We start from the raw sequence: 27,810 nt of genomic DNA, 5'->3' as shown, positions 1-27,810 counted from the left end.
CTCCCCGGTATCTTCCTGGCTTCTGCCCGCTCCCCGGTATCTTCCTGGCTTCTGCCCGCTCCCCGGTATCTTCCTGGCTTCTGCCCGCTCCCCGGTATCTTCCTGGCTTCTGCCCGCTCCCCGGTATCTTCCTGGCTTCTGCCCGCTCCCCGGTATCTTCCTGGCTTCTGCTCGCTCCCCACAGCCTTTATTAGAACTGCGCAGCCCGTCTCTGAAGTGACAGGCCACTTAGCCAATCACTGACAGAGATAGGACAGCACCACGGCCAGTGATACGCTGAGTGGTCTGTCACTTTAGAGACCAACTCTGCAATTCTTGAGGTGGCTGCGGGCAGAAGACAGGAAGACACCGGGGAGTGGGCAGTTCCTTTTTACTTTATCTTTTGGTCCCGTCACTCCGTTAGCTCGGCAGGTTCTGCTAGAATAACAAGGCTGCATAGAATATTTATTTATTTACTGCAAGGATATTACCCTGCTCATTCATTTAACCTGGGATTGATTCAGCAAAAATGTTATCTCTCGATGTACCAGGCCAGAGTATCCCCCCAGCCCAGACTATACCCAGGGTTAAAGGGGGACTATCATCAGGTTTGTCGGATCTAACCTGCTGATAGCCCCCTATTGCGCATTGTGCAAGGGGTCCGGAAATGCTCCTAATGGTGCTCCAGACTGAGGATTACACTGCTAACAGCACAGGAACGGTAGGTTAGAGACATACCGTCCTCCTCGAAGTCCCGTGTACAATAGGGGGCTATCAGCAGGTCCTTAATGTGGCCGCAGCTAGATTATACCCTGGGTCTATTTTGGCCTAGGCCAATTCATACCCCCTCAGGCCATATTATACCCCCAATAAATCAGTAGTATTGGGAGATATACCCAAGAATTACTTAATTTTTCAAAATGTTTTTGGGGATTCAGTTTTGTCTGCATGAGAAGCTACTGACGTAAATCTTAAAAGTCTAAACACATTGGAGACATCGGGGAGATGTTGTGCTCATCATAAAAATCTTCATTCATTCATAAAAATTTTCATTAGCGCCTTTTTTTTTTTTTTTTACACTTTTGCGCTGGGAGGGGGCTTAGTTTTCTATTAGCTTTTTTTTTAGATTTATCATGTGCAAATTTTCACTTTTTGCACAAAACATTTTGCAGCAGTACTCCACTCCTACCTTAGTGTAGTTTTTTTTTTTGCCAAACAGTTTTAGGCAAAAATTGTGCTCGATTGATCAAGGCACTTGGGTCTAATGATGACTTTTGTGCAAGAATAGTAAAATTTTGCGCAGCCCATAAAATGCCCCTCCTGCTCCAAAAAAAATTGTGCCGATGATAAATTCCCCCCATAGACTATTATTACTTCAACCAGAAAAACTTGACTGTTCGTAATATAAGGAAGAATGTTATCTTATAAGGGTGCGTTCACATGTACAGGATCTGCAGCAGATTTGATGGCCTAAAATTGATTTGCTTTGAATCTGCAACTTCAAATCTGCACCATCAAATCTGTTGCAGATCCTGTACGTGTGAACGCACCCTAAAGGTGCGCTTTACATGGGCCGATTATCGGCTAAATGTTCATGGGTCGCCTGATCAGCGTACGACCTGTCCATAGGAGATAGCTCACTTTTCAACAAATTAAAAGAGAAAACCAGCGGAGTGACACCTTTATGGCTTTGAGGGATATAGGCAGCCCCAGGTATAGAGTTTATCCGCCGGGGTATATTCTGGCCTGGAGGGGTATAGTTTGGCCTATGCTATTTTACACCCTGGGGTATAGTTTGGCCTAGGATGGTTTATCTCATGGGGTATACTCTGGCCTGGAGGGGTATAGTTTGGCCTAGGCCATTACAGCCCAGGGTATAGTTTGGCCTAGGCTATTACAGCCCAGGGTATAGTTTGGCCTAGGCTATTACAGCCCAGGGTATAGTTTGGCCTAGGCTATTACAGCCCAGGGTATAGTTTGGCCTGGAGGTGTATAGTTTAGCCTAGGCTATTACACCCCGGGGTATAGTTTGGTCTGGAGGGGTATAGTTTGGTCTGAAGGGGTATAGTTTGGCATGGAGGTATATAGTTTGGCCTAGGCTATTTTACACCCCAGGGTATAGTTTGGCCTAGGCTATTTTACACCCTGGGGTATAGTTTGGCCTAGGCTATTTTACACCCTGGGGTATAGTTTGGCCTAGGCTATTACAGCCCAGGGTATAGTTTGGCCTAGGCTATTACAGCCCAGGGTATAGTTTGGCCTAGGCTATTACACCCCAGGGTATAGTTTGGCCTAGGCTATTACAGCCCAGGGTATAGTTTGGCCTAGGCTATTACAGCCCAGGGTATAGTTTGGCCTAGGCTATTACAGCCCAGGGTATAGTTTGGCCTGGAGGTGTATAGTTTAGCCTAGGCTATTACACCCCGGGGTATAGTTTGGTCTGGAGGGGTATAGTTTGGTCTGAAGGGGTATAGTTTGGCATGGAGGTATATAGTTTGGCCTAGGCTATTTTACACCCCAGGGTATAGTTTGGCCTAGGCTATTTTACACCCTGGGGTATAGTTTGGCCTAGGCTATTTTACACCCTGGGGTATAGTTTGGCCTAGGCTATTACAGCCCAGGGTATAGTTTGGCCTAGGCTATTACAGCCCAGGGTATAGTTTGGCCTAGGCTATTACAGCCCAGGGTATAGTTTGGCCTAGGACAGTTCATCTTCATACTCTGGCCTGTGCCAAACTATATCTGGTAGGGGGGTAATTTGGCCTGCTACACTGGAATATCCCTTTAACTGAGGCAAATGAGGACTAAAAGACATTTGTGTGGATTCTTTTATGACCTCCTGGATTTGTATCAGTGCTGCTAGACCCTTCATTGATTGGCTAGTAAGCTATTTCCTGCTGGGTCAATAAAAGCAGAAGGAAGAGAAGAGCACAGAAGGATTGGGGCAGGTGAGTATACATTTTATATGTATTTATGTATGTTTTGTTCATATTTGTGATATGTATAGCTGGGAGCAGAGGGGTTTATATTCACAAGCATAGACGCATAGCTGGAAACCTTCCAGAGGGAAGAGAGGAGCTCGCTCTGGTTCAGCGTCTCTACTAAGAAGAGTGAAGCAGATGATTAGAAATAGTAGAGCTGCTAGAATCCCGGAGGCAGCTTGTGGTTAGTGTGTTCCTGCTAAGACTTTCCCTCTAATTCTGCTTTGATTGGGCTGCAAAGTAGCGAGTCTACAGAGTTCCCCATTATTAATGGGAGAAATATTACTAGGGAGACAAGTGGATATTGGATTCCACCTTTGAGCTGTACCAGGATCCAGCTTACTGCTCCGGGGAGAAGGACAAAGGGACTAGCAACATCACAAAGAGCTAGAGTAAGAAGGACAAGCATCACTACCCACCCTTGTAGACGCCAACTTTGAGGGTTACTCTGCTCCATTCTTAAAGTGATACTGTCCCCCCCCCTCCTCCCCGCTCTTAACTTAGATGCTGCACATATGATATATACCTGTATAAAACCTGTCTGAGTCTTCTTTCTGCTCTAAAATCTCTTCATTGAATTGGTGGACAGTGTCACATAGGCGGGGCCTAAAACGAGGGGGTCCAACTGCCATGAAGCCCCGCCTAGGTGACACTGTCCACCACATAGAACTGCACATAAGGTCCCTATTATCGTTTCATGTGAATACAGGAAATGATCGAAATATTGTTTGTGTAGTTGATCGCACCTTTTGAGCTGAACCTAAAATTGTCGCTAATCACTCGCTGTAACTCCGCATTCGGTCACTAATCCTTCAGTGTAATTCCACATTGTTCCTTTATTTGCTGGGATCAGAGGGAGTAAACAATTGTAGTAATGATAATGACTATCGTTCTGTGTAATATGTCTTGGAAGGGAGGGGGGAGGAGGGGGAGACAGAGAAAAAATCTCACACACAGGTTTTGTGTCTTCAGCAGATATCAGCAGATCAGAACTGGGGGAAGGAGACTGAATGAATAGATAATAACGAGTATTATCCAATAGGACATGTCCCTGCACACATTGACACTGTTCATTCTGTACATAGTCAGTGTGGAAGATATCTAGCAGCCTAAGAAATTAGGAAAATTAAATTTTTCCTAATTTATTTTAAATCCATAAAAAAGCTAAATCATACCTGTAAATTCATGTGCAGAATATGGTACTACTAATACCTTAGTAGGCCTCTAGTCATAGCTGCTCAATGTCAGATTGCATATTGGCACACAGAACTGTTCATACAAATCAGCTGCTGTATGTCCTGCAGAAAGTGGTATATTTTTTCCAGTATGACACAGCGCTCTCTGCTGCCACCTTTGTCCATGTCAGGGACTGTCCAGAGCAGCAGCAAATCCCCTTAGAAACCTCTCCTGCTCTGGACAGTCCCTGACATGGACAGAGGTGGCAGCAGAGAGCACTGTGTTCTACTGGAAAGAATATACCACTTCCTGCAGGACATACAGCAGCTAATAAGTACTGAAAGATTGAAGATTTTTAAATAGAAGTAATTTACCAATCTAAATAACTTTCTGGCACCAGTTGATTTGAAAAAAATAAAATAAAATTCAGTTCCCCTTTAATTGACAGCCTGAATGCAGGAAGCAGCCGGGCACTCATACTATCAATCACACCTAGCTGGCAGGATGACTGTATGACAACTGTAATGAGAATGGCCATGTCTCTTCCCCTGTGATGTGCTTTCAGACAGCTGTTCCTCTTATTAGTCAGGGCCTAGAGCCAGGGAGTGAGGCACCATGGACCTAAGCAGATAGACATAATTTATCATTGTTTATTACTGGATCATTGTACAGTTCGGAAGACCTATCCCGTACTTTATATCACATGACGTTCTCTAGGAGCAGTATCCTAAATAAAAAACGATGACAGCTGCCTGTGGGTCTGGATCCATACTAACTAGAGATGAGCAAATTTACAGTAATAAGGAAAGGATCCACTCATCAGCCGACTGCCTTATAACTGACTGCCGCCCTGGCCGTTCCTCCCCGGGTGCTGGGAAAAGCTGGATCCAGTCCTGGGAAACTTCTCCCAATTTCTCAGGACTGGATGCAGCTTTCTCCAGCACCCGGGGAGGAGCGGTAGTCAGTTATAAGGCAGCAGCTGATGAGCGGATTGCAGAGATAACAAAGCACCTCGCTTCCTGTAAATCCGCTCATCTCTACTGAACCATACAGGCTCGGGGCACTGCCATGTATGAACAGACCAGCCGTTCCAATCAGTATATCAGAAAAGATAAGTATTACCTGGAATGGCTGGGAAAGAAGATACCTGGGAACCTGTGATGCCAGGGTCGATGTTCTGTATAGTTCTGGCTGTTTTACCTTAAATTCTGGCTGTTTTACCTTAAATTACTCCGTCTAAAAAAATGTAGTCAAATAAGTAGGAAAATAAAGTATAATAAACAGTAGTGTGGAGCGGACCTGTCAAAACCTTTGGGTTTGGCAATGTTTTCCTTACCCGGACTCTCAGCATTTACGGAAGATGGATGCAGCCTTAGGAAGTCCTGGAAAACATGGATACAGCCCATGGCCTATTTTCCTGGCAGCCCCAGGACGGCATCCAACTTCTGCAGCCGCAGGGAATCAAACAGGTTCGGAAAACGTTGTAGAACCGGAACATTTTGACAGGTCTGCTGAACGCTAGAAAACACGTAGCCATTTAGACCAACATTTATGAAAGGTCCTGCTGGGGCATACGCCAGGGAGAAGGCGCAGATTCGCCCCTTCTCTCTGCCATACGTCTGCCATATCAACCGCTTACCTGATGCTCGGGCGGGGGGGGCTCTGGGGGTGCGCCTCATTTATAATGGCCGGAGGGATATCTAGCTGGTCCTGTGTTTCAAGACTCTTTAATGAGGCTCCCCAGGCTCTTCTTTTGCATATTCATGTTTCCCAGGGAGCAATGCACCTAGGATTTCACTGCATTGAGCGCTTTCACTAGCAGACGGCAGTGTTATCTTTGACTCGTCTCCCTGAGATCAGTGATTTATTTTTTATTTATCACGATATAGCAGGTGTAGATTTGGTACATCGGGCGAGTGCGCCTCTTAGTGAATTCGGCAAGGGAAAAGAGGACGAGGCCTAATGTAAGACCAGTGTACTCGTACGCCGGTCTTGATAAATCCCCCCACCATAGTTCTTATTTCTGAACTGATGTTCCTATTGAATCTGTCCCTTCCTTATTTTATAAAAGTTGTCTTTGCTGTAATCCTTGGTACTTGGCACCTGCGGAGTGGAGGGTGAGTGTGAGTGGAGGATGGCAGCAGGTGCACAGATTGGGAGCTGCTTCATGGTCCGGTTGGGAGGTGTAGAGATGGGGAGCACATAATAGCCTGTTGCATTTCTGTTTCACGGACCAGAAACAGCTGAATGAGGCCTTTGTTAACTTGCTCCTTCAGGAATAGAGAAGGCAAATTACCTGACCCCCCTTCCCTCTAGCTCTGCCTCCAACCCCTCTACTCCCCCCGTTCAATCTCACCCACTTCACCCCCCATCTCCCCTCCTTCATCCATCTCAAGTGTTCGCTGCAGGCCTGATGGGTCCCTTTCTGGGAGACTAGAGGAAAGGACAAGAGCGCAGACGTAGGGAAAGGGGAAAAGCTGATCTGGAAAGAGACAGAAGTGAAGGAAAAGGTGCAAGACTGCAAGAATATGAGAAAGCTGAGACTTTCAGGAAGAGATGATGGAGGAGAAGCCATGAGTTGTAACTGAGGATGTACAGGAGCAGGTAAAGCTGCCGCCGTGGGGTGGGATCTCTCAGACAAAGACGTTGGGGTCTACTTATCACAAATGTAGGGGTTCTTAGGGGGGGGGGAAGCCCTTGGCCCACCGCCAACGGGGAGTTCTCCAGATGTCACTGGTTATACTGGGAGGCTGCTGGGTACTTATATAAGGTTATATCATCACCAGTCCATATGGAGGGGGGGGGGTAAGCATCAAACTAAAAGGCTCCCCTCCTCTTCTCTATCTCCAGATACTTTCTACCTGAAGGTTTCTTTGTTAGGACGTCATTTCTTTAGGTAAACTAGAGTATATATGTGGAGTATATATGATGCCCCTTCAGTATACACAATCCTGTCTGATATTGGATATATACTGATATACTGAGTCTTTGTGTGTTTTGTGACTTTGTGTGTATATTGTATAATCCATAGTCCGGTATACATGTATCTGGGAGACCCCCCTGCTGGGGTATATGGCTTTTTATTCCTATGTGATTGCATTGCTACCTCACGTAGGGCTGAAAGCCATGCACTGCACAGGGGACGATCGCCATTGACCGTGCACAATACTTCTATACACATTCACCACCCATGATCCCATCCATCCGGAGGCTTCATTATTATACCTGTTATATATATACGGTGCAATATGGACGGAGAGATCAGAAACAAAGTTTTATAGAACGTGGATAACCATGAGTGTATTCAGGATGTGTTCTATTAGCTGTATTAGGCAGCAGCTATAGGAGGGGAGACGGGGCTGGTGGCCTCTTTGTCTTGGGGCCCATATGGGGCTACAGCAGTAAGGCCTTGCTTATAGGAGCCTGCCTGCCTAAACACATTGGGTAACACTTATTATTCTCTTTGCGCCTTTATTTTGGCCAATTTGGTGTTTTTGCGCACAGTGTAAAATTTTAATCAACATTAAGCAGCTTTTTTTTTTCCAGCTCGGAGGGGGCTTGGTGTGGGCGTGGCATCATGTTAGGCTGGGTTCACACTACGTTTTTGCAATCCATTTTTTTCATCCGTTTTTGCATTTGTGTGCATCCGTTTTGATCCATTTTTCCATTATAAAAAAAACCAAAAAATCAAAACACATCCGCTTTTTTAACATACACAAAAATAAGGTCAGCTGTGTTTTTGTGTACGTTAAAAAAACAATTTGATCTTGTTTTTTTTATAATAAAAGCCAATGGAAAAACAAATCAAAACGGATGCACACAAATGCATCTGTTTTTCATCTGTGTTTTGCAAAAACGGATGAAAAAAAACGGATTGCAAGAATGTAGTGTGAACTCGGCCTTAGCTACTTTATTAGCCAGATTTATCACGTGGGATTTTTTTTCATTCTTTTTCACAGCAGAACTCCACTCCTACCCTGGCGTAGCTTTATTAGCCCAAAAATTGTGCAAATTGTTAAAAAAATGTGCAAGATATATTTAAGGCCTAATGATCAATTTTGAGCAAGGTCTGTAAATTTTTGCACAACACAGAAAAAAATGTGCAAGCACAAAAACAATTGCACAGATGACAAATGTGCCCCATTATGTTCGGCCTGTCCCATGATACAAATGAGCCTGTCCCTGCTTACTGTACATAAATTAAACATGGGGGTCATTACATTCATCGGGGTATGATGACATTGCCTGCCTGAGGCCTAGTTACATATTTTCCTGCCATAGACTCAAGTTAAACATGTGCATTATGGGAAATATCTAGAAATATCAGCAGACATTATACTCTGTGCCCTATGGATGGTAGGGATGTCACTGAGACTGAGGCCCAGCATTAGTACCATAGTATGTATATGCTGCTTATCATGTGTGAGGACAGGCCGAGATCTGAGTTAGTTGGTTGTCCTCCTCTGTATAAAGGAGGCACTACTATAGAATAGGGGAACAATAGGTAGCTGATGGTACTGCTGTATATACACATCCGATTATGTTACCCATAGGGGACCTCAGTAGATGATAATGCTTTCCAAATAATAAACTGTATATTTTACTACATTATTCATAGTGAACAGAGACTGAGAACAGTGGAAAGACTTTCTACATTTCACATATATAACCATGTAAAAATTAAAGGGGTTATCCAGCATTGCAAATACATAGCTGCCTTTTTCCAGAAACAGCGCCACTCTCCTCCAAAGCTTGGATGTGGTAGTGCAGCTCAGTTCCACTAAAAGAGAATGGAACCAAGTTGTAATACCACAAACAACATAGAGGAAGCTGTGGCGCTGTTTTTGTTTTCTAATTACCCATCCATCCATTCTTCTATCTCTTTATCTCATCTCTATCTGTATAATATCTATTGGGCAACATGAGGACTACACCATAGCCAGTGGCGTAACTGCCAGGGTCTCAGCGGTCGCCGCCACAAGGGGGGGCCCGTAGGTCGCCTATGAACCACTCTTGTGACCGCAAGCATTGTTTTGCTTGCAGTCACAAGAGGCCAACTCCGTCTGCTGATGCACGGCTGCCGGGGGTGTCGCGTCCTATCCCCGCATCATAGAGATCCCTGTGGCTGTGACTTCCTGCACAGGGAGCGCACGTTAGAGCCCCACCCACCCCCATAGGTCTCCTCCTCTTTAACCCCTTAAGGTCCAAGCCAATTTTCGTTTTTGCGCTTTTGCTTTTTCCATTTTATGTTTAAAAGTCCATAGCGCTTGCATTTTTTCACCTAGAGACTTATATGAGTGCTTATTTTTTGCGAAACCAATTGTACTTTGCAATTACAGGCATAATTTTTCCATAAAATATGTTGTGAAACCGGAAAAAAATCATTTGCGCTGTCAAATTGAAAAAAAAACGAATTTGTTTTGATTTCGGGGAGTTTTGCATTTACGCCGTTCGCCCTATGGTAAAACTGACTTGTTATGCATGTTCTTCAAGTCGTTACGATTACTATGATATATAACATGTATAACTTATATTGTATCTGATGGTCTGTAAAAAATTCTAACCATTGTAACAAATATACGTTCCTTAAAATCGCTCCATTCCCATGCTTATAACGCTTTTATCCTTTGGTCTATGGGGCTGTGTGAGGTGTCAGTTTTTGCGCCATGATGCGTTCTTTCTACCGGTACCTTGATTGCGCATATACGACTTTTTGATCGCTTTTTATTACATTTTTTCTGGATTTGATGCGACCAAAAATGCGTAATTTTGCACTTTGGGATTTTTTTGCGCTGACGCCGTTTACCGTGCGAGATCAGGAATGTGATTAATTAATAGTTCGGGCGATTACGCGCGCGGCGATACTAAATATGTTTATTTATTTATTTATTTATTAATTTATATTTATAAAATGGGAAAAGGGGGGTGATTTGGACTTTTATTAGGGGAGGGGATTTTTTATTAATAAAAACACTTTTTTACTTTTTTTTTTACATGGACTAGAAGCCCCCCTGGGGGACTTGTATATAGACAGCACTGATCTCTCATAGAGATCAATGCTGTGTATATACACAGCAAAGATCCATGAGATCGGTCATAGATTACTATGGCCTGCTGCAGACCATAGCAATCTATTGCCGAGCCGGGATCAGCGTCATTCCGACGCTGAGGCCCGGCACGGGCAGAAGAACCCACTAGACACCAGGGATAGTGTGCATAAAGCACTTCAATGCAGCTTTCAGGTTTGACAGCTGCATTGAAGTGCTTAATTAGCCAGCGCGGCAACGGGACCCGCCCCGGCTAACAGAGGCACTGCCCGGCTGCACATGTCAGCCGGGATCAGCGCCGTTCAGAGCGGGGTCCCGGCGGGACCCCGCTCTGAACACCCCCCGCGGCGCCATGACGTATCAGATACGTCATGGGTCGCTAAGGGGTTAAAGAAGTAAAAAAAAAAAAAAAAGCCATACTTACCTTCTGTGCGGTTGCAGTACTGCAGTCTTCTGATGTCAACTCTCTCCCTGTTCTGTGAATGCACGAGTGACATCACACAGCTCTAAGGGAGGGAACGACCTATTGTTGCCATAACAGTGATTGGCAGGGTGGAGAGCCAATGCTCTCATCTCCTTGTCAATCACCCTGCTGCATTCAACTGTATGTTATCCTGGCATACAAGCTCATACAGCTAAATGGTCAGACACAACATTCGGCAGCCGTGTGGGCCCCCCAGGAGCACTGGTTTCTGGCCAGGGGCCACCTACAACCTGTAGAAATTTGTTAAGTCTGTCTGCGAAAGCAATAGCCTTTGTGGACAGCATTAACTGGCAAAATCTTCAGTGGGCCCCCTGCCTGTGTGGGCCCAGGAGCAGCTGCCTCCTCTGCCCCCACCAAATTACACTACTGACTGTGATACAACATATCCACCTCAGTTACTGTCTATGTATTGATAGAATTAATAAATGAAGGATCTCGTCACAGGAGGAGGAGGTCGTAGGTATAAGCAGCATGTAGAGACCTAATGGACACCAATTGGGTGTTGCTGCTACCCGCACCACCAGTCTTATTGCCATTGTGCACTTTTGTGCAGGCAAAGATAAAGAAATAACAATACAGATGTGAATAAAGCTTAACTTTTATAGCTTTACGTATCTTGCGACTTCTGACTAGAGGGACTCCAGGGGAAAAAATGTTTCCCAATCCACTGGTGTCAGAAAGTTATATAGATTTGTAAAGTACTTCTATTTAAAAATCTCAAGTCTTTCAGTACTTATTAGCTGCTGCATGTCCTGCAGGAAGTGGCGTATTCTTTCCAGTCTGACACAGTGCTCTCTGCTGCCACCTCTGTCCATGTCAGGAACTGTCCAGAGCAGCAGCAAATCCCCATAGAAAACCTCTCCTGCTCTGGACAGTTCCTGACATGGACAGAGGTGGCAGCAGAGAGCACTGTGTCAGACTGGAAAGAATACAACACTTCCTGCAGGACATGCAGCAGCTGATAAGTACTAAAAGACATATAGATTTGTAATTTACTTCTATTTAAAAATCTCCAGTCTTCCAGTACTTATCAGCTGCTGTATGTCCTGCAGGAAGTGGTGAAATCTGGACTAGCCCTTTAAAGCTGGGCTAGGCATTTTTTAAAGGCCATTAAGAAAGCCAAAATAGTTTTTCTGGCTCAAGAATACCAAGAATTCCTCAATAGAAATCCTAGAATCCCATGAAAACGCCTTATCTAATTTGCACAAAAATTAACAATATTACAGAAAAATAGGGGTGTTTTTTGTGCCGTTTTTTCAGCCCCCCTAAAAATGTCATGCCGAATTAGTGTGAGAGGAAAGCCTAAAGCTAGTAAGAGGCGATGTACCATTACCAGCTGAGCTCATGTAACACAGTGGGGTGATAGTGACCTGGACATACATATTACATTGCCTCCACACTCTCTAATTCAGGCCGGACAAGCATATTTGATTGGCAGCTCTCTTTCCTTATGCACCCGTGCACATGAACGCTTGGCTGGGCTGAGCGCTCCTGTGTTCTGAATGGAGTGGGAGAGAATAAGCACCTGCCAGACTTATCTCTCCAAGAACAAAAGGATCGGGCAGTTTAAATTCACCATGCCCAATTGTTCTCTTTATCTGTTGGGGAAACATTGGAAAACCACCATATACATCATGTACATTAGATACTCAGCTGGTCCCCCCTTGACTAATCATGTGGCTTGGCTGCACGAATGGTTGCTGGATTGTTTTTACGGTCTTTTAAATGCATTGTTATCTGCCACACATTCACTGTTTAGACAGGGAGATGTGCGGCTGATGGCAACAATTTATATGGCAGCACAAAAGATTCAGTCAGGCGACCAGTTAGCATTTGCTTATCGGCTGATCGCTGCCTTTAAAATAATCTGCTGTCAGCTACACAGCTCCCTGTGTAATGGTAGATGTGTGGCTGATGGAAGAGAAGAGCCGCACTAGCAACGTTTTAGGTGTGTATTAGGGCCCTAATAGATGGCCTGATAGAGAGCCTATTATATTGCTCAATTATTGTGCAGCTGGATGTGTTTTTATATATACTACTGTGTGTATATACTGTATGTATATATATATATATATATATATATATATATATATATATATAGTTAGTGATGTCCGTGTAAACCTTACTTAGTAAATAATAAATGTTATACTTACCTGTCCACACTCCCTGGTGTTCTCCCGCCCGTGTCTCACTGGCCAAGACGGGACAGTGCCAGTGATTAGAAACAAAATATAAGACAGCGCTCCATAGCGTAATTCAGACAGGGCTGAAGTGGTGAAAGTAAGCACATAGAACTCTCACCTGAGTAGGTTGTGCCGGTGTAAGGCACAACTCTTACTGATAGCATGTGAATGAACCGCAGCCACTCCCGACTAATCCCCACAGGGATTAAAGACAGACAGTATCCTCCTCCACTCCAAGGTGGGTAAAACAGGCGCAGGTCCAAGGGGTAATAGTGATATAAAATATCATAAAATTTATTAAAAGAATTATGCCAGCGACACAATGCGTTTCGAGACCGGTCCAGTCTCTTTATCAAGTGTCTAATACCATAATAATACAAAGGCACATATATATAGAGAGAGAGAAAAATTTTTTTTTTAGGGTGGAACCACCACTGCTTACATCATCATAGGGAGGATCAAGCAAGGGTTAACCCTTACCCTCCAAAAACATAATATGCTTCCATAAATAACTCTCTCATGTATATAAATCCACTTTGAAAATAGACATATTTTTATCATTATAATCTCGGACATAATCGACAATGACTGTGCATAAGTCCAAATCAGCAATTATAACTGATGGACTAAACAAGGCAAACAGTGATTGGCTGAGGGGCCTGTCACTTCAGAGACCGGTGTAGAAGTTTAAGTGGCAGCTGTGGTAAGTGTGAAACAGGCAGGAGGACACCAGGGAGCGTGGACAGGTAAGTATAAAACTTTATTATTTTCTATTTACTTTAATCAGTTGCCAACTGCGCACCTCTTATTACATAGTGCGGTGTGCAGTCAGCAGATATGCTGAAAGACAAGAAAGATCAGCAGATGATCGGCTCCTCAGCTGATCGTTGTCTTTATTACACAGGGTGATATCTGCCTAATTGGGCAGAACGGCCACGGCTTGGGCTGTGTAGTACTTTTTTTGTGTCAGACAAACCTGTACGTATGGAGTGCCTGACTCTCCCAGAGAGAAGGAAATGTTGGATTTCCACTTCTTTTCACTCCTAATTCCTCTTTTTCTTGGGAAGTAAGCCGCCACCGAAGGAGTCTTACAGTAGCAAGCTCTCTTCTCTCTATCAAAGGGTTAAACACGTATCTCCTATCTGCATAGGATATAAGGTGGAAAGTGTCAGATAATAGGAAGGGGGCTGCTGGGATCCCTGCGATCTCGAGAATGAGGACTAGAGTCGTCTTTTAGAAGTCAGGCGTGTGCCTTGCTGCACTACTGTCCATGGAGCTTCTAGACAGCGGACATTGTACCTCCTATTCTCATTTTTTTTATATTAGGGGGCTTCCCTATCATAGGACGCCTATCCATCATCCTATGAATAGGGAATCAATAATCATCTTTAATAATCCTCTTAAAGTGTACCTGTCACTGTCAGAGGTACATGTCAAAGGTTTTTATCGGTCAGGGTTTGAGTGATCAGACCGCGACCGATCAGTAGAATGAGCAGCTGGGCGGCGATCCTCTCTCTGCGGAGACGTGCCCCATAGACTTATACTATCAGGCCATCTCCTCTTGTGACACAGAGCCGGGAGGGGAATGAGCTGAGCGGGACTTCTCCAGGCTCGCTCTCCCAATCTGTTGTGGTCTGAATGCTTAGACCCTGACCGGTCAAAACTTTTGACATGTCTCTCTAACATTTTTTTTTGGACAGTGCCTCTTTGACTTGGAATACTCCTAAAAGGGGTTTTCCGATTTAAAGTTATCCACAGGATAGGGGACCAGTATGGGAATGTGGGGGGTCCGACCTTTATGCCCCCCAAGAATCTCTAAATCCCGTGACCTGCAGCTCCAATCATTCTCTGTGGAGCCAGCGGAGAGAGTTGAGTACAACACTTGGCTTTTTACGGCAGCTGTAAAGAGAATGAATGGAGCTGCAGGTCATGCGACAACCCACAGCTCCATTCATAAAAAAAATCTGTGTACCAATCTAGGGATCCCCGGGGGCATGGAGGTTGGCCCGTTACTTACACACAGTAATGCAATAAGCATTGTGCCTATTACCAGGTAATAATGTCTCTATGGCACTATGGCAGCATCCAGCCTTCTCCGGACACTTTAGAGGTGTGGTCGGGGCATTACATGCAATATGACGGCCGTTCAGTGTTTTACACACCAGATTCGCAGCACTCGGTGATCTTCATCTGTTATTCTATATTTGATGCTGTGATGAAAGGTTTATGGTGCGCTTCCAACCATTCCCACCAGAGCTGATGACTGTGACTATTCTCCTACAGGCAATTTACTGCTTGTCTGCTCTTTATTTAAAAAGATGACTATAGAAATCTATCCAGACGTACGCTGATGATCATCTTGTCACTTTAGTTCTTTAAATAATATTCCGATTGCTGATGTTAGAGGTGGGCAGATGGCAGGGAGCACATATGCAGGATTGTATCTGGACTCCCTGCCCTACAACCACTAACCGGCAAAGCTACATGCTCCTTTTCAATCACCCTTGAGGATCTCTAACATCTGTTCTTCAACTTCTTGCTGTGACCTAGAAGGAACAGCAGTAGAACTAAATATATTAAAACTCCCCCCCCCCCCCCCCAAAAAAAAAACAACAACAAACAAACAACAAAAAAACAGCAGGCTTGGCTGACATTCGTAAGGCCACCTTAGGGTTATGTTAACTGGTAGAATGAAGGTGCTATGTGGTGATACAGAGCACCAGGAAGAGCCGAGCATGCACACGGGCACATGCTGCTCACAGTGCCCTCTATTACTAAATGGCAGATACCCAGTTCTATCTGTCTCTAGCAAAACTTTGGAGTGAGAGAGCATCAGGAGCAATGAAGGACACTGCAGCCAGTGGCGTAGCTACCATAGAGGCAGGGTAGGCAGCTGCTGTGGGGCCCGTGGGGGAAGGGGAGCCCAGGGATGCACAGGGAAAATAAGAGCTGTCCTGTGTCTTTCTGCTTAACCCCTTATATACTGGAGTGTATAGGTGACCCAGTGTTCACTTATATGCTGCAAGTAGGGTTAATAAGTAGAGGATAAGGAGATCTCTGCTTCACTGCTCTGATAAACCCTGACCTATGTTCTCCTGCTGCTGCAAACAAGTAGGAAATTGTGTGGAGCTCCATCCAAAGGTCAGGGGTTATCAGTGCAAGAGCAGTGAAACAGAGATCTCCTTGTCTTCCTTTTTAACTCTTTTTTGTGTGTGTTGCAGCATGTAAGAGAACATTGGGTCACTCACACACTACAGTACATAAGGGGTTTAGCACAAGTCTGCTCATGCACCTACAGTATGTATTCAACCATGAGGGCTCCTAATGGGCCCTTATAGTTTAAATACAGTGGACTGACAGCACAAGCAGCTATCAGCTCTCTGCTCTGCCAGTAACTTTTGTAGCTGCAGGCAGGATTCTGCCTCTGGTTACAAGAGATTTATTTTTTGGCCACATTACCGAGCCTATATATTTATATATATGCAGTGCTTTGGAGGGGGGCCTCTTAAATCTTAGCTACGCCCCTGACTGCAGCTATGCCATTGCCTTTACAGCTACTATGTACAGTAAGGACAGGGCACAGCTACAGCAGTTTAGGGAGTGGGCCCTACACAAAGGGGGACAGAAAATAAACAGCCCATTTTTACCTCTCTGTGCTTCCCCGATGTCATCCTAGGTCATTTTCCGGTCCCGATTAAGTGATTGTTTCTCCACTTCCCAGAGGGACTTCTCTGAGGGTAACAGCCCACTCAGCCAATCACTGACCACAGCACTTGCCCCTCTCAGTCAGTGATTGGCTGAGCAGGCCGACACTGCTGAGACGAATCTGTCTCGGAAGTGGAGGCAGGGACCCGAAAATTATGTAGGACATCGGGGAGCACGGAGAGGTAAGTATAGGCTGTTTGTTATGTTCTCCCCAAGGGCAGCAACATATTAAAAGTTTTGTTTGAGCGGAAAACCACATTAAGGCCCCTTTTTGTTCACACAATGTAACTTTTGTATTAATCAGGGCCGTTGTTGCCGATTTGCAACAATGGCTGTGATTAATTCAAAAGTTACATTGCACTACAGTCAAAGGGAATCCCGGCTGGAGTGTATACACAAAGTATACGCTCCGGCCAGGATCCCTAGCGGCCACAGGAAAAACCGACATGTCAGTTTTGTGCAGCCAATATTCATTGAATAGCAGTCGCATAACCCTGAGAACTCACACAATGGAAAGTGCGGCCGGTACTTCAGTACCAACCGGATGAACTTCATTTGTGCTGAATCGGGATCCGGACGCACTTTCACTGAACTTCACTGACACCGGCTGTTCTGTGACATGGGCGGGTTAAAGAACGGCCGGTGTCTCACAGTGTGTGAACCCGGCCCAAGGTTGTGTTCACACGTACAGGATCCGCTGCAGATTTGATGGCCCAGATTTGATTTACTTTGAATCTGCAGCATCAAATCTGCTGCAGATCCTGTATGTGTGAACGCACCCTAATAAAGTAAATTTAAAAAATAGTTACACTGGTCAATGCCAGGAACTGTCCAGAGCAGCTGCAAATCCCCATAGAAAACCTCTCCTGCCCTGGACAGTTCCTGACATGGACAGAGGTGGCAGCAGAGAGCAGTGTGTCAGAATGGAAAGAATACACCACTTCCTGCAGGACATACAGCAGCTGATAAATATGTGAAGACTTAAATTTTTTTTAAATAGAAGTAAATTACACATCTATAAGACTTTCTGAAACCGGTTGATTTGAAAGAAAAAGATTTTCGCTGGACAACCACTTTAAGGCTCCCTTATAAGCAACAAGCGTTTCTAGAAACCCTCAATACTAGGCCCAAGTAAACGTGTCAGTGACAGCTGATGACTGGGAAAACGCCCACTCAGCTTCACATCTCTCTGTGTAAACGTGAGAAATGCAGCCAATAAGAATTAATGCTAATGGACGCACAAATGATGTGATCGTTCGTGCGGCCTGGCAAATTTATCTTGCCTTGTAAAGACACTGCAAACACGCGATGATCTTACTGATCAGAACTCATTTGCGGTCGCAAATGGCCGAAGATTCGGTCATGTAAAAAGGATCCTTAGAATAAGCAGACCATAGTCTCTTCCCCAAACAATTGGTCCTTCCCCTCCATCACCCTAATACACAAAACAGATCTTGCTGCTGTTAGGGCTACGGCGGCGTCCCGTGCTCCGGACCACCGCCGCACCCTCTCTCCCGCATCTGCAGCAGCCGGTGTCCCTAGGTAGGGACCCGGCGCTGCTGTTGCTTCGGCCCCGGGGGGCGCCTCACCTCACCGCGCTCCTGTCCGTCGCTGTGCCGGCCGGCGCGCGCGTCCCCGCCTCCTAGGGCGCGCGCGCGCCGGCTGTCTCGGACTTAAAGGGGCAGTGCGCTCCTAATTGGCCTGTATGTCTATCACTCCCCTATAAGTTCCAGCCCTGCCCCCTTCCAGGTGTTGGAGCCTCTACATGCTTCCCATAGCGTTTGGCCCAGCTCCCTGTTGTTCCTGATTCCTATCCGCTACCTGGTCCCTAGTCCTCGTTCCTGGTTCCTGCTCCCCTGTTACACTATTGCTCCTGTGTTCAGCCTGTCACCTGCGGTTTCGCCTACAGACCTCTGCCAGCACCATCTCCTGCCTACTGCTCCTGCCACGCCTCGCCTGCCATCAGTAGCAACCAAGCCAGGGGTAGCGACCTGGGGGTCGCCTGCCGCAGCAAGTCCTTTCCGCCTTGCGGCGGGCTCTGGTGAAAACCAGCGGCCCCTTAGACTCCGCTCCCTGGTGACGTCAGTGCCATCGCTAGTGACGGTCCAGTGGATCCACTACTCCAGGCGTTACAGCTGCTGCCTTGATCTTCACTCAGCACCGAATTGTATTTGTCACATGGACTGGAATATTTAAAAAATTAAAGGGGTTGGCCATTTTATAGTAAAATAGTTCAGTGTACAGTATTAGTAAGTGTACTTACAATATATACTGGCAGCAGCTCCTGTCCATAAGATGGCTGACATGGAGGAGCATGTGACCATGCCCCGCCCCCCAGTGTCCTGCATAGGCATATACAGGCTCAGTGGTGGACACTGGGGGGTGGGGCATGGTCACATGCTCCTCCTTGTCGGCCATTTTATGGACAGAAACACTACAGAGCAGGGCAGCCCAGCCTGGGGGAGGGGAGTCTGATTTTAGCTCTATGAGGTACACAGGGAGCTGCTGTCAGTATATACAGTGAGTACACAGGGAGCTGCTGTCAGTATATACAGTGAGTACACAGGGAGCAGCTGTCAGTATATACAGTGAGTACACAGGGAGCTGCTGTCAGTATATACAGTGAGTACACAGGCAGCTGCTGTCAGTATATACAGTGAGTACACAGGGAGCTGCTGTCAGTATATACAGTGAGTACACAGGGAGTTGCTGTCAGTATATACAGTGAGTACACAGGGAGCTGCTGTCAGTATATACAGTGAGTACAGGGAGCTGCTGCCAGTATATACAGTGAGTACACAGGGAGCTGCTGTCAGTATATACAGTGAGTACACAGGGAGCTGCTGTCAGTATATACAGTGAGTACACAGGGAGCTGCCGTCAGTATATACAGTGAGTACACAGGGAGCTGCCGTCAGTATATACAGTGAGTACACAGGGAGCTGCCGTTAGTATATACAGTGAGTACACAAGGAGCTGCCGTCAGTATATACAGTGAGTACACAGGGAGCTGCTGTCAGTATATACAGTGAGTACACAGGGAGCTGCCGTCAGTATATACAGTGAGTACACAGGGAGCTGCCGTCAGTATATACAGTGAGTACACAGGGAGCTGCCGTCAGTATATACAGTGAGTACACAGGGAGCTGCTGTCAGTATATACAGTGAGTACACAGGGAGCTGCTGTCAGTATATACAGTGAGTACACAGGGAGCTGCTGTCAGTATATACAGTGAGCACACAGGGAGCTGCTGTCAGTATATACAGTGAGCACACAGGGAGCTGCTGTCAGTATATACAGTGAGTACACAGGGAGCTGCTGTCAGTATATACAGTGAGTACACAGGGAGCTGCTGTCAGTATATACAGTGAGTACAGGGAGCTGCTGTCAGTATATACAGTGAGTACACAGGGAGCTGCTGTCAGTATATACAGTGAGTACACAGGGAGCTGCTGTCAGTATATACAGTGAGTACACAGGGAGCTGCTGTCAGTATATACAGGGAGCTGCTGTCAGTATATACAGTGAGTACACAGGGAGCTGCTGTCAGTATATACAGTGAGTACACAGGGAGCTGCTGTCAGTATATACAGGGAGCTGCTGTCAGTATATACAGTGAGTACACAGGGAGCTGCTGTCAGTATATACAGTGAGCTGCTGTCAGTATATACAGTGAGTACACAGGGAGCTGCTGTCAGTATATACAGTGAGTACACAGGGAGCTGCTGTCAGTATATACAGGGAGCTGCTGTCAGTATATACAGTGAGTACACAGGGAGCTGCTGTCAGTATATACAGTGAGTACACAAGGAGCTGCCGTCAGTATATACAGTGAGTACACAGGGAGCTGCTGTCAGTATATACAGTGAGTACACAGGGAGCTGCTGTCAGTATATACAGTGAGTATACTTCCACTTACTATCTTACTATAAAGTGGCCAACCCCTTTAAGGATTTGACCAGATATTGTCATGGTGAATGGCACTAACCTGTAATACTTTTGGAATTACTACATTGGACTTGTACTATTGTTAGCAGACCACCACTGACATATACTAATTGTCTAGGAGGGCTGTCATGTCCTTAGAGAAGACCCATCTACTTGTACTGAGGGCTATCCGCAATGGACTTTGTCCTGGCTCTGTCTGCAGGTAGATAGAATGTAGAGAGCTCTGGACCGGTTTGGTTGCTATGGGCTTCACACCAGCAGGGACACCTCTTTGGCGGGGTACCCCAGCTGTGCTGGGAAGAAGCTGCTGTTCTACCAATCGGTTAGCATCCTAGCAGAGGAGGGAGGAGCATGACTTATCCTTCCATATCACAGTGCATACTACAGAAATATAAATATTTGTAAGTATGTCTTTTTTTTATTATTTTTTGCTTTCCATAGAATGCAATGAATGTCAGACGCACAGTTATCACCTCTGACATATACACGAGTCAGTCTACCCATTAGAATACCCATTGTGTTACATTTCCCAGTGCAGTAGGATTTTACTGGTTTAATTACCAGTTCTATTTAATGATGTGAATGTGACTGAGAATCTCCTGAATCCCAGGAATCCATAAAGAGCGGCAATATCATCGGGTTCCCCATGTCTTGACCTTAGTGAATAGATATTTAATTGTCTATTAAATAAAAAGCTCGGCTGAGACTTGAGGGCTCATTAGGGCTAAGAATAGCGTCCGTCTCCCGTCCACTGGTGTGAATAACGGCCCTGAGTCCGGACGACAGTACTAGAGCCAATAAATGGCCGTACATAGATAGGACTCGCAATGTTACCTTTCTTTCTTTCTTGCTCTTTCTCTTCCTGTCTAGATCGATTTGTCTATATCGATTCCTCGTTCCTTGTATCGAAGCTTTTACATTTATTAAAGATAATTTTTTCCACCTATTTGTAAATCATTGTCCGGACTGTTTGATGTCAAGAAATCAGATTAGGAATGAATAGAAGATGAAGAAACAGTCATTGTTAATGTGTACACAGATTTAATATATTCCCGTCTACTTTCAGACACGCAATAATATTGAAGGCAATTAGAACTTTATATCGGAGAAGTTGCAGATACGCCGCTGTATTCTGCATTATGCGCTATTGATCAGTTTTCTTGTACTGTTTCTGCTATTCGTACAGTGGTCTTGTCCTCCTGCTATGCTGCTCTTAAAAGAGTGTTCTGGCTAAAAAAAACCTTTATCTGATTAAATGTAAATGCACCTTTAGCTACTGTCAGTAATATACAGTACTTCTATTTGCTGTCTTATGCCGATCCTCTTCTTTCGGCGCGTACTCACTCCCCTCAAGTGGCGAAATCTTCATGGATCCAGGTCCTCTCTGTCTCACTCTTCTTTTGCCCCCTCTCCTTGGAGACAGAGGACATGTGATCTCAGTTTCTGTGGGACGGGTCAGCTAACCGATGACTAACCCGGCCCTCAGGAGACGTCACAGACATCACATGACCTCCATCTGCAGGGACCAAAGGGGAAACATGTTGTGTATTTGTGTTTTTTAAAATAGATATTTACAATTTCTCAAGTGAACGGCTGATTCCTGCATTCTGTAATTAGACGCCAGTGTGTTTACTGTACAGCGCAGCGCATTAGGGGCCGTTCACACTACGGAATTAGTGCACAGTTTACAGCGGAGTCTGGGTAGCGGACTTGAAGTTTCACCTGTCAATTGATTAAATAGGATGATGTCTCACGCGCATTCTGCCATCCGCCCAAAGAATTGACATGTCAATGGGATATGCGGAACTTAAAGTGGAGTCTGCCGGGCAGACCCGCTTGAAATTCTGCTCTAATTCCGTAGTGTGAACAGACCCTTATGAGGCAGGGACTATTAGACAAGGGCGGGTAGACTAGTCTAGTAAACGAAGCATGCGGCATGCTGGGAAATGTAGTCTCCCAGGCAGCGTCATCTTGGAAATGTACAAACGTTAAGAAAATTTTATAACTAAGGATTGTAGTGGTGTGGAAACATGGGAGAGGTGTCAAACTGAGCCCTGGGAAAAGGTGACTGATCCTAGGGGGCATTGGGATTGTTTTTCCAGAATCGCCAGAATAAGGAACCAGTATTCCAGCATTTAAAAAACTGCTGGGTGCTGGGGACCTAGAAACATGAAGGCTATACTCCTATACTCCTGCCCCCTGCAGGTGCTGTGGTCCTCCGCTGCTTTTATTGTCTGGTTTTTATATTCTACTGGAGAGAATGAGAGGGGTAACATGATTCCCTATGAGAAGGAACCCTGGCCCTCCAGCTGTTGCAAAACTACAACCCCCATAATGCCTGGACAGCTTTAGCTTTGGCTGCCCAGGCATGATAGGAGTTGTAGCTTTGCAACAGCTGGAGGGCCGAAGGGTCCCTACTCCTTGCGTATACGATGACCGGGGGTGGATGGGGGGGAGGTTAGCTTGATCATCTTTGGCCTAACAAGTAAAGAAATCAAAAATTGTTATGTGTAAAAGCACTTTGACTGAGAAGTATAAAATAAATCAGTTATCACTTCTATTCCTGCTTATTTTTCCATCACCATCTGAGTTTTCTCAGTTTTTTCCCTCCTCCCCTGAAGTTTAATTTTAGCTCCTTAGGTTCAGAAGTTGGGAAACCCCCTGTATTAATATAACCACAGGGTGGGGGGATTCCCGGTGTACGTTTCTATATTGTGGGCAGATGGGAATGCTCTGGGGTCAGTATTCATGTCATAAAAACACTAAGAATTTTTTTTGGTCAAAATGGAAAATAATTTGTGTCACTTTTGGGCCTTTTTTTAAATGACTAATTCTATCAGTTATATATATAATATATGGGACGAGCTGTAACTTTGTTCTCTTACTCCAGGTACACTTGGACGTCATCCTGAGTCCCAACGCTACAGTCCATGCCTCAGTTTACCTTTGCATGTTTCTGTGGTCTTCATGGATTCTGCAAGATGAAGCCAAAGAAAGAAGAACCGCAAGCTGAGCAGGAGACTTCAGTATGAGGGACATAGACCCCCCCTCTCAGGAGGGGGACTTCTACCAATGAGTATGTAGGCGCTCATACAGTACCAAAGCTGGCACCGCTCGCAGGGTATGAATTTCTGGCATCCAGAACTAAAGTATGTAACTATGTGCTGTTCCCTTTGTGAGGGAATCTATGCCACTACATAATGGCAGCAACCTGCAAAGCCAGAGAAGCGCACAATCTTAAGCCTGTTTAAAGTAACTTTTTAAAGTATCTATCGCTATTCCTGTCCTGAAACAATCCGAGCCAATGCAGAGAAATCCACTACATACTATCAGCCATATATACGGTAGTTATGTATACAGATGTTATTGTGCCCAGAGTGACCCTATAAGTAATAGTGATTAGTTATAATACCCACAAAGGCTGTGGCTGCCCTGGCTATCTGAGCTTCGGCCTTGAAAAACTCATGATCTATGTCAGTCAGACAGTTGTGATACTTACCTTATGCCCAGCGCAGGTGCAGCAATGCTCATGAGGAGACGGATGCAGTATTAGAGCACAATGCCTTCCCTTTTAGTGACCTTTTATAGAGATATATATCTAATAGAATGCATAATACATGTAATTGTTACTCTAGGATGTATATGACACGCTCACAGTACGCTCATTCTAACTACACACTTAGCTTTCTTGAAGACTATGGGCATCTTTGACATGGTAACAGCGACTGACCCAGAAACAACAATTTAACAGCTATGTTAATTTTGATATATTATGCTGTTTTCCTCATATTGTCAGACATGCTGGATGTGATGTCTGCCAGGTCCGTGCAGCTCTCATGTCTCACTACAGCTCTCTGTTCTGCTCTCTAGCTCTTCTTCGTGCTGTTGGACACTGATGGTGAGGAGCGTGTGTGTCCCCATGCAGAGTCTGTAGGATGTCCTCTCCCTCTTGTGTCTCACAATTTTTATATTATCTATAATTTTTACAGAAGAAATGTACGTAATGTCTGCAAAAAAATATGGCACAGCTTAATTTAAGTATCACCTTCCCATTTTATAAAGATCCGCCAAAAATATGGGTTACGGGTGCACTAGTTAAATTTTTTGCGGATTGCAGGTGACAATTGTTGACATAACATACGGTCCTAAAGAACTACTGAACGTGTGAATGAGGCCTTAGGGCGCATTTACACACACAGATTTATCTGACAGATTTGTGAAGCCAAAGCCAGGACTAGATTTGAGAAGAGGAGAAATCTCAGTCTTTCCTTTATGACCTTTTCTCTGTTTATAGTCTCTTCCTGGCTGTCAGATAAATCTGTCTGTGTAACGGCCCCCTTAGGGCCCGATTACACAGAGCGATAAGCGTCTGAATCGGGATAATTCGGCCGATTATCCCTTCATGTAATAGAGACAACGATCAGTTAATGACAGCGGTCATCGGCTGATCGTTGGTTTAGGTTTGGACCTAAAATCGGCAGGCACTGATGGTTGCCCAAACACCTGATACATTACCTCTCTCTGCTCCCGGTCTTCTCTCCTCTGCTCCGCAGCTTCCCAGACTGTGGAGCACAGGAGAGAAGACCGGGAGCGGAGAGAGGCAATGTAACAGGTGTTTGGGCAAGGGCTGCATGGACATCGCTAACGACGTCTATGCAGCCCTTTTTGCCCATCTAAAAGGTCCAGTAAACAAGTGTTGTTCTAGTAAATCTAGTAAATGATTGACCCGTGTAATAGGACTCAAAGAGAGGAGTGCAGAGAGAGAGAGAGAGAAAGAGAATGAGAGTTAGAGCCTAAACAGCCCAGAGTAGCAGGACATCCGGTTATGTGGAGGAGTTGCACAGTTGCACACACTTTGCAGCACATTGATAGTTTAATTGTGAGGACTATTTAAAAAATATATATATACTATTTTTAGGAAGAGAATGAACAATAAAAATATTCAGTGCAAAGGTATTCCTAGTAGATTTCTGCAGGCATGTGCATTATTCCTGGAGTTCTGCTTATAAACTCATTCTACAGAGTGACATAGCATGACAATGACGGTCTGCCATCTAATAGCCAGAAGCATGTTATCTAGCACAGCTGATAGAGACTTATGCTGCTAATTGTATTTTTTTTACTATGTATAAGCCTAAATATGATTTATATACATATATTATAGTTAGCTTTATGAAAAGCAAATATTTATTAGTTGTACTACATACTATATTTGTATGGGTGCACGCTGAGTAGAATGTAGGAATTTCTTACACATTGCACATATACATGCAGTATATAGACTATTGGCAGATAACTGCATGATATGTTATAGTATTGGCTCTATATTGTATAAACCTTAGGAAGTATCAATATTCTAGAGTTCGGCTTTGAACAACCACTCTGTATATACCTCGTAGGGCATATTCAAATAATTAGTGTACTGTCCCTCTAGAAAAACGCTGACAACAGCAATAGGTCTACTGTTCAAAACTAGAGATGAGCGAACCCGATCGCTCTTCATTTGATTGGTGGTGGCTGACGTTGGATAGAGCCCTAAGGCTATCTGGAAAGCATGGATACAGCCATAGGCCATAGACTTTATCCACCAGGACTCCCTATGGCTGCATCCAACTTCTTCAGCCAAAGGCCACACACATGGGTTTGTACGGACCCGATTGTGGCCAAGGTTCAATCGTCTCTAATAAAGAGCATCCAAACATCAGCTTAAAGAGGCATTCCCATCCACAGTATTGGAAATAACAAGTAGATTGATGGGGGTCCAATCATTGGGACTCCCACCGATCCTAAGAATGGGACATGATTGTCCCTGGAGTGAATGGAGCGCACTGTGCAGGTGTGGACACAGCCTTATTCACTCTCCACTAAACATTCTTGAGGTCTGAACTTGGAGAAGTTCAGTGATCCCATAGATCAGATGTGTCAAACTCAGGCCCTCCAGATGTTTTAAAAATACAATTCCCATCATGCCTGGACAGACAAAGCTAAAGCTGGAGAGCCTGAGTTTGACATCCCTGCCATAGATGATTGAAGTAGTGACTGCGCATTCACAGTGTTTTCTATTCATTCCAGGGCTGTTCCCAGTGGTTGGACCCCCCCCCCCACCACCACCAACACCACCAACACCACCACCACCACCACCAATCAGCGTATACCCAATCCTGTGAATAGTGAATAACTTAATGGAATGAAAACACGTCTATAAACTTTACCATTGATCTGGTTGAATTAAATTTGTTATCCAGGGAAAGAACTTTTTATTATATTTGGCAGAGGGTGTATGAAATCTAAAAAAGAAGCCATACTCCCCTACCCCTATCTCCTGCAGCTGCCTTTCCAACAGCTCCCAATCCACACAATGGGCCAAGTGATTCTCCAGATATATGTGTATGTGTGTGTCTATATATATGTAAAAGAGCATCGTTGGGCTGCCCAGTGTGAGAGCACCTTCGGGTATACTTTGTCAGTGTAGGATTCATTGAATCAGCTGTTAGTTATACTGCGTCATTTAACACTGCATGCGTTTTTTATTCAGTACTGTACTGTGTGAGAGCAGCCCATCTAGGAAGTCATTACCTCTAATTAATTTAAACAATTTTTCATTGTGGTAGGAGTATTCAGCTGAAAGAGGAAAATGCCATTATGAAAATCTATTGCCATAAAGGAGTGTCTACAACAATGTTTAGATAGGTGATATGTGTAATAGTAATGTTCACATGAATATTCAGAGAGAGAACAAACACTCTCAAAAAGAGATGAGCACAACTGGAGCATGCTTGAGTCCGATTGTTTGGGATTTGACTCCCGGTGGCTGAAGAAGTTGGATGCCACCCCAGGGAGTCCTGGAAAACATGGGTGCAGCCATAGGCCATAGACTGTATCCATGTTTTCCCCGACTCCCTAAGGCGGCATCCAACTTCTTCAACCACTGGTTTTCAAATGCAAAACGATTGGACTCCAGCATGCTCCAGTTGTACTTAGCTCTAGTCTTTACTAGAGATGAGACAACTTTTCAAAAGTTTTTACATGACACTGGATACATTTAATGCCTATCTGCTCCGGATTCTAGTTTACCCTGCAAATGATACCAGCTTGCTTTCATCAGCCATGCGGGGAGGAAGATTTTGGTACAATGAACTTAGTTTGCAGTATGAGGGCATAGAGATACCATAATAGAAGGGGGCAACATACACAGTCCAAAGGAACAAAGGAGAATAGTCGAAATCAGATTTTCCTTATTGTGTCGTGTTGTTAAGGTGGTTTCCAAATCTACGAGAACACAAAATGACCCATAACTGCTCTGGTT

The 27,810-nt window shown here is 44.9% G+C and overlaps 1 protein-coding gene across 1 annotated transcript; it reads left to right on the top strand.

Annotated features, from left to right (window-relative positions):
- The first annotated feature begins 23,434 nt into the window (after positions 1–23,434).
- BLACAT1 (BLACAT1 overlapping LEMD1 locus) lies at positions 23,435–23,657 on the top strand. The gene has a single exon (XM_069945643.1). The coding sequence runs from the start codon at positions 23,435–23,437 to the stop codon at positions 23,534–23,536; it is 102 nt and encodes a 33-aa protein (XP_069801744.1). The 3' UTR covers positions 23,537–23,657.
- The last annotated feature ends 4,153 nt before the right edge of the window (positions 23,658–27,810 follow it).

This window comes from Dendropsophus ebraccatus, chromosome 11 (genome assembly GCF_027789765.1).
Source record: "Dendropsophus ebraccatus isolate aDenEbr1 chromosome 11, aDenEbr1.pat, whole genome shotgun sequence".
In the NCBI taxonomy this organism is placed as follows: Eukaryota; Metazoa; Chordata; class Amphibia; order Anura; family Hylidae; genus Dendropsophus; species Dendropsophus ebraccatus.
This window is presented reverse-complemented; position numbering and strand designations above follow the sequence as displayed.